Genomic DNA, 15,957 nt, shown 5'->3' on the forward strand with positions numbered 1-15,957 from the left:
CTTTGAAATTGGGAATTGAGTAATGATAATAGATAAATGGAAAGGAGAAGGAAGAGAATTATGTTAACAGGTTGGTAGTTCTTTAGTATAGTTTTTATTTTATTGCTTCATTGTGGCAGGAAGAGAGTATCTGTGCAGGCCTGATTCACTAAGGTTACCACTTATTAGCTTGGAGTCAGTGTTCTGCAATCATTATCTTGCATCTCAAACACATAACCGGCATTCAGATTATTTCTCCCTGTGCCTGACAAGTCTGTGGTACACTTGCATTGTTTCCTAGATTTTGGCAGTACCTCCTATGTGAATCTTTTAGATATTTTCTTTAAAAAAAAATTCTAAGCATTTGCTTGTATAAGTCATCTATTCAAGGCAGGTTCAGTAAACATAAATTTTTATTTTAAATGTAATATTGATGCTGGGATCAAGTTTGCTCACTCATTTTGTAATTGACATGCTTTGCTATGTTATTTTTTCCTCTTCACCTCCAAATGTCTTTTATTGAATAGAGGTTATTTTTTTAGGGAAAGTATACCATACACCAGACGAGGCGTACAACAACGTTGAAATAAAAGATATCAGATATGGTGCTCCACATGGAAAAAGTGATCATACAGTGCCGATTTTGATTTTCATGGTTATTGAAGACAAAAAGATTAGACAGAATACTAGAAAGAAGGGATACAGTTTGGGTAATTATATAGCATAACAGAATTTCTCTTGGAACATAGATTGGGAAATGGAGTTCCATAGCCAGCATATAGAACATTTTAGCAAGAAGTTCTGTGATATCTGTAATAAGGGGGTTGGTACAGATATACACGTAATAAGTCACTCGCCTTGTTTTCACTTAATTTTTTTTTTTTTTTTTTTTTTTTTTTTTTTTTTTTTTTAAGTGAAACTCACTGTCAGAACTGTTTCTTGAAAGAGAGCACTGGGATGTAGGTTGGAGAGTGATATTATGGAATGTTAGAGTATATAGGTACCCCACCGATTTTCCAGGGCTCGTGGTTCCAAAGCTTAGCCGGATTAACCATTTTACTGGACCAACCATGGTCAAGTAATAATAATTCATCAACACACTTCTAACCCACTAATTATACATCTCCCATATATCTAAAGTATACCATGGACTGCTAGAAATTTAGATTAAACAAATATTAAATGTAAGTTAAATAAATAAATTAGATACATTATACACCTGCTCAGGACTGAGGTGCTTGTCAGCTATGAGTTTCGCAAATTCATTCACATACTTGGCAGCTTTTTCGTGGTTTGTAGACTGCTTTTCTCGACACACTTTATTCATGGAAATTCCATGATGCTTCTTGAATCTTTGAAGCCATCCTTCACTATAGTTACACTCATGTTGTAATTTAAGTTCTTTAGGAACAACTTAGCGTGGTTCATTATCGTGCTACCTGACAAGTCCACTCCATCACTCTGACACTGTTGAAACCATTCCATCATCATTGATCATGCTTAGTGCTCTTACAATCTTTCATAGTTTTTCTAATTGTCATTTGCTTCTTAGAATCGCTGTCTGCATAGAATTTCAATATTTTTCTCTTTGCTTCTTTATATCATAAACAGTTGACGAACCAATACTGTAGATGTCACACAGCTTATGCACCGAAATGCCGCTGTCCATTTTTTTCAACAGTTCTATTTTATCTTGTATCGATATGGACTGGTGTTTACGTTTGACACCACGACTGACACTCTCATATGTCTTAGAAGCCATAGCTAGGGTTATGTTTAAGAATTTAAGCAAAATAAGCTAAGAATCTCACAGAATTGCAGTATCACCACCAACAAGTGCAGTATAAAGAATGTGAATAAGCGCGCCCTACACACAGTGCCATCCGTGGCTGCCCAGTAAACTAGTCTGGTGGCTGCGGTAATTTCAAGTTCCCTCACATAATTTTGTGTGGACTAAAGGAGGTATCAAACCATCAGTTGCCAGAAAATCGGTGATGTACCTGTATTGCATGTTTTAGTGAGGGTAATCCCACATCCCCAGGCCATTATTTTGGCCTTTGATCTTCGGACCAGGGATGTTTGGTAGACATATACACAAACCTGATCTTTGTTATATTCAGGCCATGGATTATGCTCACCCTGGAAGGATCTAATCCCATGATGAGAATGAAAGATTGCAAATACACTTGGTAATGGAATGATTTAAAAGTTTTTGAGAAAATTTCTTTTATCACAAGCATTTGCAAACCATGGAGCTCAAGCTAGTATAGGACAGTTAGATATTGTTGATGAAAGAATAGTTTGTATATAAGTAATCTTAGACTGAGGAATAGATAAAATGTTGGAAAATTTTTCTTCTGGCCTTTAGCAATAGCTAATCAGGGCATTGGTAATAATGATGATGAGGAAATTTTGGTACAGTATTTGTCAGTTTGTTAGGAGGGTAAGTGAAGACTGAGGAGAGCATTCAGCTTGCAGTACCCCACTCTGAATGTTGAAAATTGTGTGAAATAAAGTAAGTGTTAAGTAGAAAGGAGTAGCTATCAGAATTAAATGAACAGACTTACTGTGAATTGGCTTAAAATGTCTTGCTTTGAATATGAAATGGCAGAATTTTATTATTTTGAATTTTAAATTAAGTCTCTCCCCTCTCCCTCAACTGTCTGTAGGAAATGGTGAGTATGAGACAATTGTACAGGCTTTTGGCACTTTTTTTTTGGTGGCTTGTTAGTAGCTTTGCAGTATGATTTTCTCAAGGTTTGATTGTCATTTCTTGTACACAGCTGGTCAGATTATATTGTCAGTTTTTGATGCTGCTAGTGGCAACTTGTCTTTATTGCTTCAAATTTATTTTATAGAGATTGATTTTTAAAGATGGAAGTCATGTAAAAGACTTTAAAATTATCATTAATTGCTGTGAATAATATACTAGCTGTACCATTAAAGTAAAATTATCTGTTTAGGATATTATTCAAATATTGCCATCATGAATTAGTGGAAACTGCTACACATACTGATATTTTCAAATTTTATTTTCAAGAATTTTTTTGACACGATTTGTATACTGTACTTTGACTGTTGTTTATGTTTTTTTGTTGTTATTTATGATACCAAAGGGTACTCTTTAACTTGTTCTCACATGTCTCTTCAGGAGTGAATTTGAAATCAACTCTTAAAGCAATCGTTTTAGTAGAGATTGATGATGGTAAAAGTACATAATGATGATCAGTGGTAAATTACAGTGAAGGTTATTGTTGAACTTTTATTCCTCACTTGTGATTCTGGATGTATTATACTCACAAATTATTCAAGTGAATTTACCCTGAAGCACATGTTGATTAACAAGGGATGAGTTTTATTGCTCATGTTATCAAGTGCTGATTCTAGCCCAGGCACTGCACCCATCACTGATGCTTTGTTTTTGTGGAGCACTTGATCATCCATCATCAAGAATATTTTTAAAATCTGTTAGTCATTAATTATGTGTTCATCATGATTAGAATAACATGCTTGGATCTAGATTTTAAATGTACAGTGTTTGATGATGATTTGTGGAGTACTCAAGACTATCAACCCTCCAGTAAGGCCAAGATTCATAACATTTTATGCAGTATATCAAGACTTAGGCATGGAGATGTGAATTTTTCACACTTGATCGATGTTTCCTGTGTTCGTGAGATAGCGCCAGGAACGGATGAAAAAAGGCCACTTATGCTAACATCCATTCTCTGGCTGTTGTGTGTAATGCTTGGAAACTACGGCTCCTTCTCCACAACTAGGTCCCACAAACCTTTCTGTGGTTCCCCTGACCTCTTCACAAACCCTGGTTCAGTCCATTAAGAGCATGCCAACCCTTGTTGTTACATTTCTGAATTTGATGATACTTGTAAATTTCAAAGATTTGTTCCAGTAGTTGGCTTTAAGGTTCAAAGATTCTCTCTTTTTGCCATTCACTTTACTAAACTTTCCAATGTTGAGAATTCATTTTCTTTTTATCTTATTATCAGTTGTGAATTTGTAAGTCTGAACCAGATGCCGTTGCTTATACTGTTCTCCGGGTAGTGTAGATTTAGAACAAGTTTGTCTTGAGATGGGTTGCATTGAGAATAGTGTTTGGGGTGTGACTTGTATGTTTAGTGGCTTATGTGGCTATGAATGTGTTTGGTTGTAATGAAATTATTTGCTAGAGGGTGATTTAGTTGTGTAGGTGTTTAAAGTGTAAGTTCAGGATGTATTTCTCGATTCTAGGTAGGAATGATTGATTTATAAGGGGGTGGCAGGGATGGATAGGGTTGTATGCAGCAGCAGTTGATGATAGATTTGTCATGTCTAAATCTGTCTGTTTTCTTCTGGACTGCTTGTAGGGATGAATTATGTTGGTAATTTAAGAGCATTCTGGTGGTACAAAGAGCTTTGTTATGTGTTTTATGGAGTTATTGTGGTTTAGTTTTGGGTATAGTGGGGGGCGAGGCTGGATGGACATAGTGTATATTTATTTTTCTCCAGTCAAATTCTGTATCTGTAAAGTTTTCCTGTTGGTGTGTGCTGAATATGTCAGGTGCGTATCACGTGTGTCAGTGTTTTCATGAAAGTTAAGTTTTGGTTGAAGTGTAGTATTAGCTTAGGTTAGTATGTTGATAGTGTTTTTCAAATGTCAGTAAGGTAATTAGATATTGTTGAGGGGATACCATACACTGTCATTCAATTTTGTAGGAGCCATTGCTCAAAACCTGTAAGGTGTTGTTTCTGGATATTTGTTTCTTGTGGTATTTTGACCTGCTGTAATGCTCACTGACATGTTGATACTTGAAATTTTTCTGTTCTCATTCTAAGAACTTGTATCACCCTGACTATCTGCAAAAACAAATATTCTTAATCAGTTCCTTTTCAGTTAATATCTCTTAGTATTAGAATTTAACTTTAATCTGAGAAGGGCATGTCTCACTGCCTCCTACACCATTGTGATTGTTTCTTGTTTTCATTAGATGATTGTTCCAGTTTGTTGAAATTTTCTGGAGTATTGTGCCGTACCAAACCAATTATGCAAGGGTTTCATCTTGTTACTCTTTGCAATACCTACTGTTTAAAGGATTCATCTATTTGTGTTTACTGTAACTTAAAGGTGTCCCTTACTACATGGGCTAATCTCCCTCCTTTTTTATTTTATCTTTCTTCCTTTACTGTCATGTATCCCTCAGGAAATGTTTGGGAAGATTTCATATCTATGGAAAGTTTAATCTCAACAGCTCCTACTTCATCTGATTGGTTTTCCTAGTTTGGTCTTTAAGCTCTAGCTTTTGTGTGATTTTTTCAGGCCAGCTCAGCTTTACATAGGTTGTTTGTCCTTTCTGTGTTGGTTGTTTAGCTGATCTCCTCTCTAGATTTTTTGATGGTCCCAGCTTCTTACTTCCTGGATATTTTCTTTACTTGTTTCTCTTGCTTCTTGTGCTCTCTTTTTCTTAATGAAAACTTTGATTCTTTCTTAACTTGCAATAGTACTACCTAGATACTACGCTCCATTTTGGATGTAATCTTTACAGATCTTTCCCTTTTATCTCATCAGTACTTTCATGTTTTGTCTTCAATATGTGAAGCTGCATCTGCCATTTCTACTCTCTCTCATAATCCTCTTATCCTCATTTCTTCCTCTACTTTCCTTTCTTCTTTTAAATGGCATATGATCTTATAGTGCAAAAATCATGTCAATAATCTATGTCTTTCTACCTCTTGCTTTGCCAATTTGTTAAGTTTTGTTTACCCTGTTTATTGGCCAAGTCTTGCAGTTTCCTGAAATGATTATTTTCTGACAAAGGATATGGGGGTCCTCTCTATAGCTTAACTTAGCAGATATCTATGGAGCTTCCCCATATCTCAATTTCACTTCACCAGTAAATACCCTTTGTTTCTCTTTTTCATCTTTAAAAGTTTTTCTTGATTTCAGTCCACTATTCCCCTCATCAGTCTTTCTTATATGTGCTTCTACTGTAGGTACTTTCCATGTCTAATCTATTTTAAGTTGTTCTAGAATGGACCCATCTCTCTGAGCATTATCGTTACAGGTTGTACCTCTTTAATCTGGCAACCTTGGGACCTGGCCATTGCCAGACCACAGAAAATGCCAGAAAAGAGAAATTGACCCCTAAGCCATACACAGTACTCACACAAAGTCTCTACAGAAGTTTCTTTATCTAATTTTTTCAGTAACTCCACCTTTTCAAGCATAGATAATGATTTATGCTATTGCTTATTCACACTAGCACCATCTTTTCCACCTCTTGGTCTCTTGGATGACATCCTGAAGGGCTAAAATACAGCTGAATATAAGAAATTAACAGGACTGTTGATTAGCTCGGATGCAGGGAAAACAGATTTCGGCACCTTGGCACTGTTAACAGTGCCATCCTGGTGGCAGATCCACAAATAAATAACTAATGGTGGTAGATTCAAAATGTGCTGGACCATGGGAGTTGCTGAACCACAGAGCGCTGGATAAGAGAGGTACAACCTGTACTAGTTGCTCTATTCTTGATGAAAGAAACTAGATGTTATTGTTAGGAGTGTTACAACTTTGAAGAGTAAGGGTAAAGTATGGTTAGTGAGGGGACAAGCATGAAGGAAGACTGGCATTTCTGATATGAAATGAGCAGTGGGACTGTTTTAAACAATGCAGGGAAGTGAGTTCATGGTTAATGTGGGTTAAAATGAAAGTAAACCACATATGTGAGGGATAAAGTGATTTTTGATGTGGATGACCAAGTGAGAGAAATGAAGAAAGGAGTGCTCTTGGGAAGAGCTGATTGCATTGGTAATTTTGTTGCAGGGGATCAAATCATTGTGCTTCAAGATCTGAAAACAGGAATAAAAATGGTATATATCTGTTACTTTTTCATGAGTACATGTTCATTTGTGTGTGTGTGTGTGTGTGTTTGTGTGTGTGTGTGTGCTTGAAAGAGGAGGAAAGTATAGGAAATGAAGACTTCTATTTGAAGAACACTTATTTAGTGACTGGAAGGACAGAAACAATGATCAATGAAATTGTTGATATATCTCTTTAAGAATTAGGTGTTTCCAAAATAATAGGCACAGCAATGTTTTTCAGAAGAGAGAAAAAAATTGAAAACCATCTGATATGTCATGGTAGGTCACATGAATAAATGTCATTAGTTAATTCTAGACTACTCAATGTCATTTGAAGAATGTTGTCTTATGTGATGCAAAAGGGTTAGCAAGAAAGCCCTCAATCCTCCATACCCAAATAAATCCACAGGGATTTATGTGGTCATCGGTGATAAAGATATGAAGTAATGCCTTTACTTCACCTTTTTTCAGATAGTCCATAACATATACATGCAACTACTTATTTGACAGTGATAAAAGTACACAGAAAGTTTGTCTTCCTCCTTCCATACCCCTAGATAAGTAGCTTTCCCTCATTTAAATTTTAACCTGCTACCTCTCTACAAGTTAAAAGACAAGCATACCATGTCCCATGTTAACATAATTATCAAAGAACAGAGGTGTTGTGTCATGTGTAGCATATATCACAGCGTAAAGATGCAGATCTAGCACAGGACTCATAATGTCATTTTACTCTTACTGTATCATACATTTTTCTTTAGTTTGGCTTAATCAGAACATTTTCCAGTGAAGTTCCCTTCAAAGTTTATGTAAAATAAACACTGTATCTGAGTTACTTTATATCTCATTGCTATATAGTAAAGCCTAACTTTTCTTATTCATAAATATAAGTGTAACATCCATACATATAATGGATCTAATATTTTAGTGATATTTTAAGACCAAAACTTGACTGTGGTGTGGTAAGCTTAAAGAATGTAAAAAAAAAAAATGTTAGCATGATGAGAAATAATTCAGAATATATAGATTTCTCAAAGTAAATTGTGAGACTGGAGGAAATCTTACATTGATTTGACAAAGTAAGGGAAAGTGTGATGAAGTATATAAGATGAGAATAAATAATACAGTATGAGTGTAGTGGCTTGGTGAGCGTAATGTTATATGGATGTACTTTATACCCCTTAGCTTTTCCTGGTGCCCTTTGTCACCACTTCTTTTACCCCATTTTCTTCACCACCACCATCACCTAACATCCTGTACCACCACTTTTTCCCCTCAACATTTCATGAACCCAGTGCCAATAATTTCCTGTCCCCACAATCATTTCATTCCCCATCGCTGTTTCATCTAATCAGAATTGCCTTGCTTCCATGTGCTCCTCACCATGTCATTGTCTCATATAGAATTTCATAACCACACTCCACTCCATTCACACCTTATCATGTATTTCCCTTACAACACTGTTTTTAACACATAAACACTAACACGACCCATATACTTATTCCTCGTTACCCCCATATGCCCTTCTTACTCACATCTCTAACCCTTGCACCACATTTTTCAGTCTACTTTTGACCTCACCTTGCACATTTACACAAGATTTTATAATTTTTTACACTATATGACTGACAGTGACCCCAACACTAAAATGCTAAGCTGTCCATAGGATCTGCTACATTAACTCAGGAATATTCATTGTAAAGCAGTGTCAAAAATATATTTTCTGTATATGCAGCTTTCATGTATTGAATATTTATGATACTGGATTGGAACTATACATTGATAAAGTTTGTGATTGCAGATACGATATGCATGTGTGTGTATGCATGATAATGACTTCATATCTCTGCATGTATATATGTAGTAGATCTTTACTGACAGTCTGTAACAGTTAGTGTTTACATATGCTTTTCAAGGCAGATATGGACAAATGACTTGTATTACCTCAGTTGTGGCCTCAGTGGTTGGTCTCAAAAAAGATGCTTCACGTCATAACTGTCACCATTTGCCTTTGGTTGTGCCAGCTGCCATTATTATTTTCTCATCATAACCCTTTCATTGTTGCATTTTTTTGTGTTAACAGCTTTTTTCAATGTTATCACTTTATCACAATCCACGAAAGCTTTTCACAGCTATCAGTATTGTCATTACTGCCAGCTTCACTGTACTAAACCTGCACAGTACTTTCATGTAACTACTGTTTTGGATTATATCTTGGATTTTAGGCATTGCAGTTATACATGGAGAGCAGAAAACGAATGAAGATGAGCAAGCTGATGGACGTAACTCTCCACCTCTTGTTGAGCACTCGCGTATAATGGATGTAGGCGTGGGAGTGCCAGCTCTTGCTGCAAAGGAGAAGCCTCCAATTAATGTAGTGGGAGATGTAGGGGGACGCATTGCCATTATGGTGGTACGTAGCCTGATCACTCAGTTGGAGGAGACATAAATGATTATATGCTTTAAATTTTTTGTGTTTCTTATAAGGGTGAACATTTTATATTTTAATAGTCCAGAGATTATTTGATTTTTTGTTTTGCAGGATGACATGATTGATGATGTTGCCTCCTTTGTGGCAGCAGCAGAAGTGTTGAAAGATCGTGGAGCATACAAGATCTATGTGATGGCCACACATGGTCTTTTGTCATCTGATGCCCCAAGACTCATTGATGATTCCCCAATTGATGAGGTATGTATTGGATGATGTTGAGGGCAAAAATTTCAGTGAGACTTGTTAAGCTTACAAATGCATAGAGCTTTAAGTAGAACTCCCTGAGAGGGGCTTATGATGTAATCTGATGGTGATGATGACAATATTCACCACCTCACTTTGAATGCAGGAAATGGCATAAAGAAGCAAAAGGTAGTCAGATGTATCAATCAGCTTGCCATATTTCACTTGTGGAAGCACTATGATTAGAGAAATATTGGGGTTGTCTTCAGGAATATTTTTGTTTTGTTTGTTTTCTTCTTTTTATGATTCATCAACCTCATTTATACTGCTGTCATATGTGAAAATCTTTCCCTCAAGAAAAATCTTTTTTGATATCTTTATCCCATGAGTATTCTTTCTTTAGGGCCTCTCTTTTTACTTTTTCCAAGCGCCTACTAGTGTACATGAGCACTGTCTTTATAATTGTGATTTAGTAGCTTTCTTAAATGAGAGTTGAAGGAGAAGGCAACTATTGGATATTTTTGAGAGAGCCAAGTTATCTTTTTGAATTCTTGATGGTTCAAAGGTTACTTTTAAGAATCAGAACCAGAAACTGATAATAGCAAAGTGTTGAGGGATTATACATGTATTACCCACCTTTTTTGTGAATGAAACCATTTTCGTTTTATGGCTAGATATGAACGTACTGGTGTTCTTTTTATGATGATACCTGTGAGTGCTAACCTCAGATGATGCTTCATGAATTTGGTGAAAATAAAGATACTGATAGGCTAGATTTAGTGTCTCATCCATTATTGATATTTCTTGATTTAATACACCTTTTTTGTTTCCTTCCATTCGAATTTTGCTATCTAGGTGGTAGTCACCAACACAGTGCCCCATGAAATTCAGAAGATGCAGTGTCACAAGATCAAAACTGTTGACATCAGTATCCTCCTGGCAGAGTCCATTCGTCGCATCCACAATAATGAAAGCATGAGCTATTTATTCCGCAATGTCACACTTGAAGATTAGGCAATGCACGAGCATTAGTTTGTTTCATGAATATTGACTTGTACGATATATATATATATATATATATATATATATATATATATATATATCTGATTCTGCTTGCCTGTTGCACTTTGAGTCAAGAGTCACCTTTGGTAAGGCTGGATCATTGTCTGTTGATGAAAGGGAGTACAGTCTCTCTGAAGAACTTTATACACCAAAGGAGTCTGTCATATCTCTACAACTGTAAGTTGTTCAGCGTTGGAGCTCCAGGAGCTCCTGGAAAAGGGTTGCTAGAGGAGAACCAGGACCTTCCCAAGGAAGGTGCCTTGGGGAATTGTAGATCAATGTATGGTTTTATTTTTTTTTTATAAATACCCTAGGATGTCTTTCTGTGTAAGTCATGGTGTTACCCAGGACTTTTCTAAAGGCTGCTCTTCTTGTAGTATCAGGGAACTGTCAGCTTCTTTGGATGGTAAGCTCTTCAGCAAAACTGTACATGAACTGAACCAAAGCATATGAAATGGTTGGGGGAAATCACGGAAAGATCTGTGGGGCCTCGTTGTAGGTAGTGGACTCTGGCCTTGGTGCATTATTTATAACAGCTAGAGAATGGATGATAATGATTGAGGCCATTTCTTCATCTGTTACCGTCACTATCGTGCCTACATAGGAAATGGCAAATATTTATGAAAAATGAATATGTATCCCTGGGAATAGGGGAGACAGAATACTTCCCACGTATTCCCTGCATTCCCGCCTGGTGCACAGGGGTCCCGGGTACAGTTCTGAATGTTGGAGGTTTGTATGTTATCCGTTGTCGCCATCTCCCAAGTTAGCGAGGTAGCGCTAGGAAACAGATGAAAGAATGGCTCAACCCACCCACATACACATGTATATAAGTACAGGTCCGCACACGCACATATACTTACCTTTACATTTCAACATATACATATATATATACATACACAGACATATACATATATACACATGTACATGATTCTTACTTGCTGCCCTTATTTATTCCCGTTGCCACCTTGCCACACATGAAATGACAACCCCCTCCCCCTGCATGTGCGCGAGGTAGTGCTGGGAAAAGACAACAAAGGCCACATCCATATATATATATATATATATATATATATATATATATATATATATATATATATATATATGATTTGCTATTTCTTGGATGAGCAAGATAGCGCCAGGCAAAAACAAAGAAAAGGCCTCATTTGCTCACATCCAGTATTTAGCTGTCATAATGGACTGAAGTCACAGCTCCCTACCCACAGACTTTTCCATAGCTTCCTTTGGTTGCTTCTCATAAAAAGGTAGATTGATAATGATGGAATGAGAAGAGTTTCCCCTCAAAGTATATCTTAATGTTTAGTATTCCTCTTGAAGTGTTCTTTGTAGTTTTTACCAATTAGTTGTAGAATTCTGTGACTGATGGGAAATATAGTTACTGACATTTTGAGTTAAATGGTGAATGCATGTAATGAGTAGAGGGCATTTCTTATTAAAGAATTTTAACTTCTTATAACTCAATAATTACTGATAGTGAATCTTAACTTCATGAGTATTTTTTTTTCTTTAGACCATTTACCTTCTCCTTGGTTGAATATTAGTAATCAGTAGTAGCCAGTTGCCATAGATATGAATAAATTGATATACAATTTTATTTTAAAAAAAGAAGTATTTTTTCTAAATTTTAATCTTTTCCATCAAGAGTATCCTTTAGTACTTTTATTTTTTATTTCACTTTTTTGTTTTAATGAAATTGTCAGTATTTTACATTAAAAGATTTCCTTTTAAGGAATGCATCCACTTTTTTTTTTATTTTAATAGTGAAATTATATTTCATTTTGCTAAAGCAGTTCAAAATACTTCCCCATGGAAACTTACATTTCAATAAAAGATTGCTGTCTCTCTGACTTCAGGCATTATGAAAAACTTTTCTTAAATAGTAGTTAAAGGGTTAATGTAGTAATAGTAGTAATACTTCATTTACTCCTTAAGAGACTTGTGTTCAGCCGCATTGCCAGACATGGTTTTGGGGCAATCTGGGCTGTGTTTGTGAAGGGCCTATCATTTTGCCAGGACAAAGACCCTTGACTAGATTAACCATTTGAACTGAGAAGGCTGCCACCTTTCAAAGAGTGGATAATAGTGGAATGGATATCAGTTGTAAGTAATATCTGTTACTCACAAAAGAATGATGTCTTTATTAGAAGAATAGCTGTCTGTCTACAAACTACCTACCTTTTCCACTTTCCAGCTGGTTTCTTATACATTCCTTTTCTTAATACTACTCTTCCATGCTTCTCCCACTTCTCAGTTTAATTCTGTGCCCAGCCCCTCTCAAGAATGTCAGTTGGATGTTTGCACCACTGCAAACTTGACATTGCAGTTTACATAGCCTTAATGTAATTTTTAGATCATAGCTTAGAATAAATCAGAAAACTAACATTGAGGTATAAATGTATAAATATATATAGATATATATTTATTATAATGTAATTAATTTCTACCTGAATAAAGAAAAACTAATAATATATCTAGCATTTTAGCCCTAGTTTTGCAGAATGTGTTGTTACCTCACTATAGCTGATTGAAGCAAGATATTTTGTCTTATGGTGTAATGTTCATGTAGATTGTGGGGTAAATACAACCAAAATACAAATATTATTTTAACAAAACTTTTATTGTATTTTTTAGATTACCTTGATATTCAACTTCATTTTTTACAAAATAATCAGTTCCCCAAAATCCAGTGTCCAGCCAGATATGAGGCAGAAATTGAAAATGATGTTGAAAATCTTTTATTTGTTCTTGTTTTGGAATCTAATACAGTATGTGAATGCAAAATTATAAAATTCTGTGCATGATGGTCCCATATCATGTTGTAATTAACAGGAGGTACAAGATACTTATGTTATGAGGCAGTCACAGTGTAGCATGGATAATTCCTAATCCAGTTACTCTTGTGTGGTGTTGGTTAATCCATATTACTAACAAGCATCTGGCCTCTGTACCATTGTTGAAACTGGAACTTTCAAATCTCGGTCTTTTGAGGTGCCCTTAACCCTGAAATGGTGGGCATGGCCCACACATTCCATCATGGAGTATGCAAAAACTGAAAGAGATGAAAATAAATCCTTAATGAAATGATAGATTCTCTCATAGAATTAACAGAAAATTCACATAAAGTTATATGATTATCTTTCTGTTGGCTTGGGGTTCTGTTCTAAGTGACCATGGGAGAGATGTGAGTGAGGCAATTGACAGCTCAGTATAACAGAGGAATACATGGACATGACATTTCCTTCTATTTAGCTCGTTTTCTTATTGTACTCATATTTCATGCACAGGCACAGTGTTGGTGGTTATTTATCTATCTTATATTTATTTATTTATTATACTTTGTCGCTGTCTCCTGTGTTAGAGAGGTAGCGCAAGGGAACATACAAAAGAGTCGCCCAACCCACCCACATACACATGTATATACATAAATGCCCACACACATACATATACATTACCTATACATTTCAACATATACATACATATACATACAGAGACATATACATATATACACATGTACAATATTCATACTTGCTGCTTTCATCCCTTCCTGTCATCACCCTGCCACACATGAAATGGCACCCCCCTCCCCCCGCGTGCACGAGAGGTAGCGCTAGGAAAAGACAACTAAAACCACATTGGTTCACACTCAAGTCTCTAGCTGTCATGTGTAATGCACTGAAACCACAGCTCCCTTTCCTCATCCAGGTCCCACAAAACTTTCAATGGTTTACCCCAGATGCTTCACATGCCCTGGTTCAATCCATTTACAGCACATCGACCCTGGTATACCACATCATTCCAATTCACTGTATTCCTCGCATGCCTTTCACCCTATATGTGTAGGCCCCGATCGCTCAGAATCTTTTTTGCTCCATCCTTCCACCTCCAATTTGGTCTCCCACTTCTTGTTCTCCCTACCTCAGACACATATATCCTCTTTGTCAATCTTCCCTCACTTTATCCATGTGACCAAACATTTCAACACACTCTCTTCTGCTCTCAACCACACTCTTTTTATTACCACACATCTCTCTTACTCTTTCATTACTTACTTGATCAAACCACCTCACACCCCATATTGTCCTCAAACATTTCATTTCCAACACATCCACCCTTCTCCGCACAACCTTATCAATAGCCCATGCCTCGCAACCATATAACATTGTTAGAACCACTATTCCTTCAAACATACCCATTTTTGCCCTCTGAGATCATGTTCTTGCCTTCCACACATTTCAACACTCCCAGAACCTTCACCCCCTCCCCCACCTTGTGCCTCACTTCCGCTTCCATGGTTCCATCTGCTGCTAAATCCACTCCCATATATCTACAGAACTTCACTTCTTCCAGTTTTTCTCCATTCAAACTTACCTCCCAGTTACCTTGTCCCTCAACCCTACTAAACCTAATAATTACCGTGCTCTTATTCACATTTACTCTCAACTGTCTTCTTTCACACAATTTACCAAACTCAGTCACCAACTTCTGCAGTTTCTCACCCAAATCAGCCACCAGCGCTGTATCATCAGCAAACAACAACTGACTCACTTCCCAAGCCCTTTCATCCACAACAGACTGCATACTTGCCCCTCTCTCCAAAACTCTGCATTCACCTCCCTAACAACTCCATCCATAAACAAATTTAACAATCATGGAGACATCACGCACCCCTTTCCACAAACTGACATTCACTGGGAACCAATCACTTTCCTCTCTTCCTACATGTACACTTGCCTTACATCCTTGGTAAAAACTTTTCACTGCTTCTAGCAACTTCCCTTCCACAGCACATTCTCTTAATACCTTCCACAAAGCATCTCTATCAACCCAATTATATGCCTTCTTCAGATCCATAAATGCTACATACAAATCCATCTGTTTTTCCAAGTATTTCTCACATACATTCTTCAAAGCAAACACCTGATCCATGCCCATACATGGACATATACATGCATGTATATATCAGCATATACACATATACATACATACACGTACACAGACATATACATATATACACATGTACATATTTATACTTGCTTGCCTTCATCCATTCCTGGTGCCACTAAAAGCACTGTAAGTGTGAGGAGACTTAGTTGCTGGCATTTATGGGGAGGATAATGGAGGTGTTTCTTTGGAAATATTCTAAGTCCTTACCTATCATCCGCACCAAAGTCATTCATTACCTCAGGATTAAATTGAGACAGTTGGGCACAAACGTCATGTAATTTCTTCATAAGTACAAATTCCTCTTTAAAATATCTGTGTCACTTTTTCATATGTTCTCATTTCATTCTTCTTCACTCATTGACTCATAGTATCATAAGTGTCCCTTCTAATACAAGTAACTTAGGTCATCCAACAATCTA

The 15,957-nt window shown here is 36.5% G+C and overlaps 1 protein-coding gene and 1 long non-coding RNA gene across 7 annotated transcripts in view; one reads left to right on the forward strand and one right to left on the reverse strand.

Moving 5' to 3' along the window:
* The window catches only part of LOC139767276 (phosphoribosyl pyrophosphate synthase-associated protein 2), a 48,180-nt gene extending 34,974 nt beyond the window's left edge, over window positions 1–13,206 (forward strand). For all 6 annotated transcript variants that reach the window (XM_071696462.1, XM_071696466.1, XM_071696465.1 and 3 more), the window contains 3 exons: window positions 9,063–9,250; window positions 9,380–9,526; window positions 10,367–13,206. In XM_071696462.1, coding sequence (XP_071552563.1) covers window positions 9,063–9,250; window positions 9,380–9,526; window positions 10,367–10,525 — 494 coding nt within the window. In that variant the 3' untranslated portion in view covers window positions 10,526–13,206. The remainder of the gene's footprint in view (window positions 1–9,062; window positions 9,251–9,379; window positions 9,527–10,366) is intronic.
* Window positions 12,183–15,957, reverse strand: part of LOC139767278 (uncharacterized) — a 28,189-nt gene continuing 24,414 nt past the window's right edge. The window contains exon 2 of the long non-coding RNA XR_011717030.1: window positions 12,183–13,643. This is a non-coding gene — a long non-coding RNA (uncharacterized lncRNA). The remainder of the gene's footprint in view (window positions 13,644–15,957) is intronic.

This window comes from Panulirus ornatus, chromosome 59 (genome assembly GCF_036320965.1).
Source record: "Panulirus ornatus isolate Po-2019 chromosome 59, ASM3632096v1, whole genome shotgun sequence".
Classification (NCBI taxonomy): Eukaryota; Metazoa; Arthropoda; class Malacostraca; order Decapoda; family Palinuridae; genus Panulirus; species Panulirus ornatus.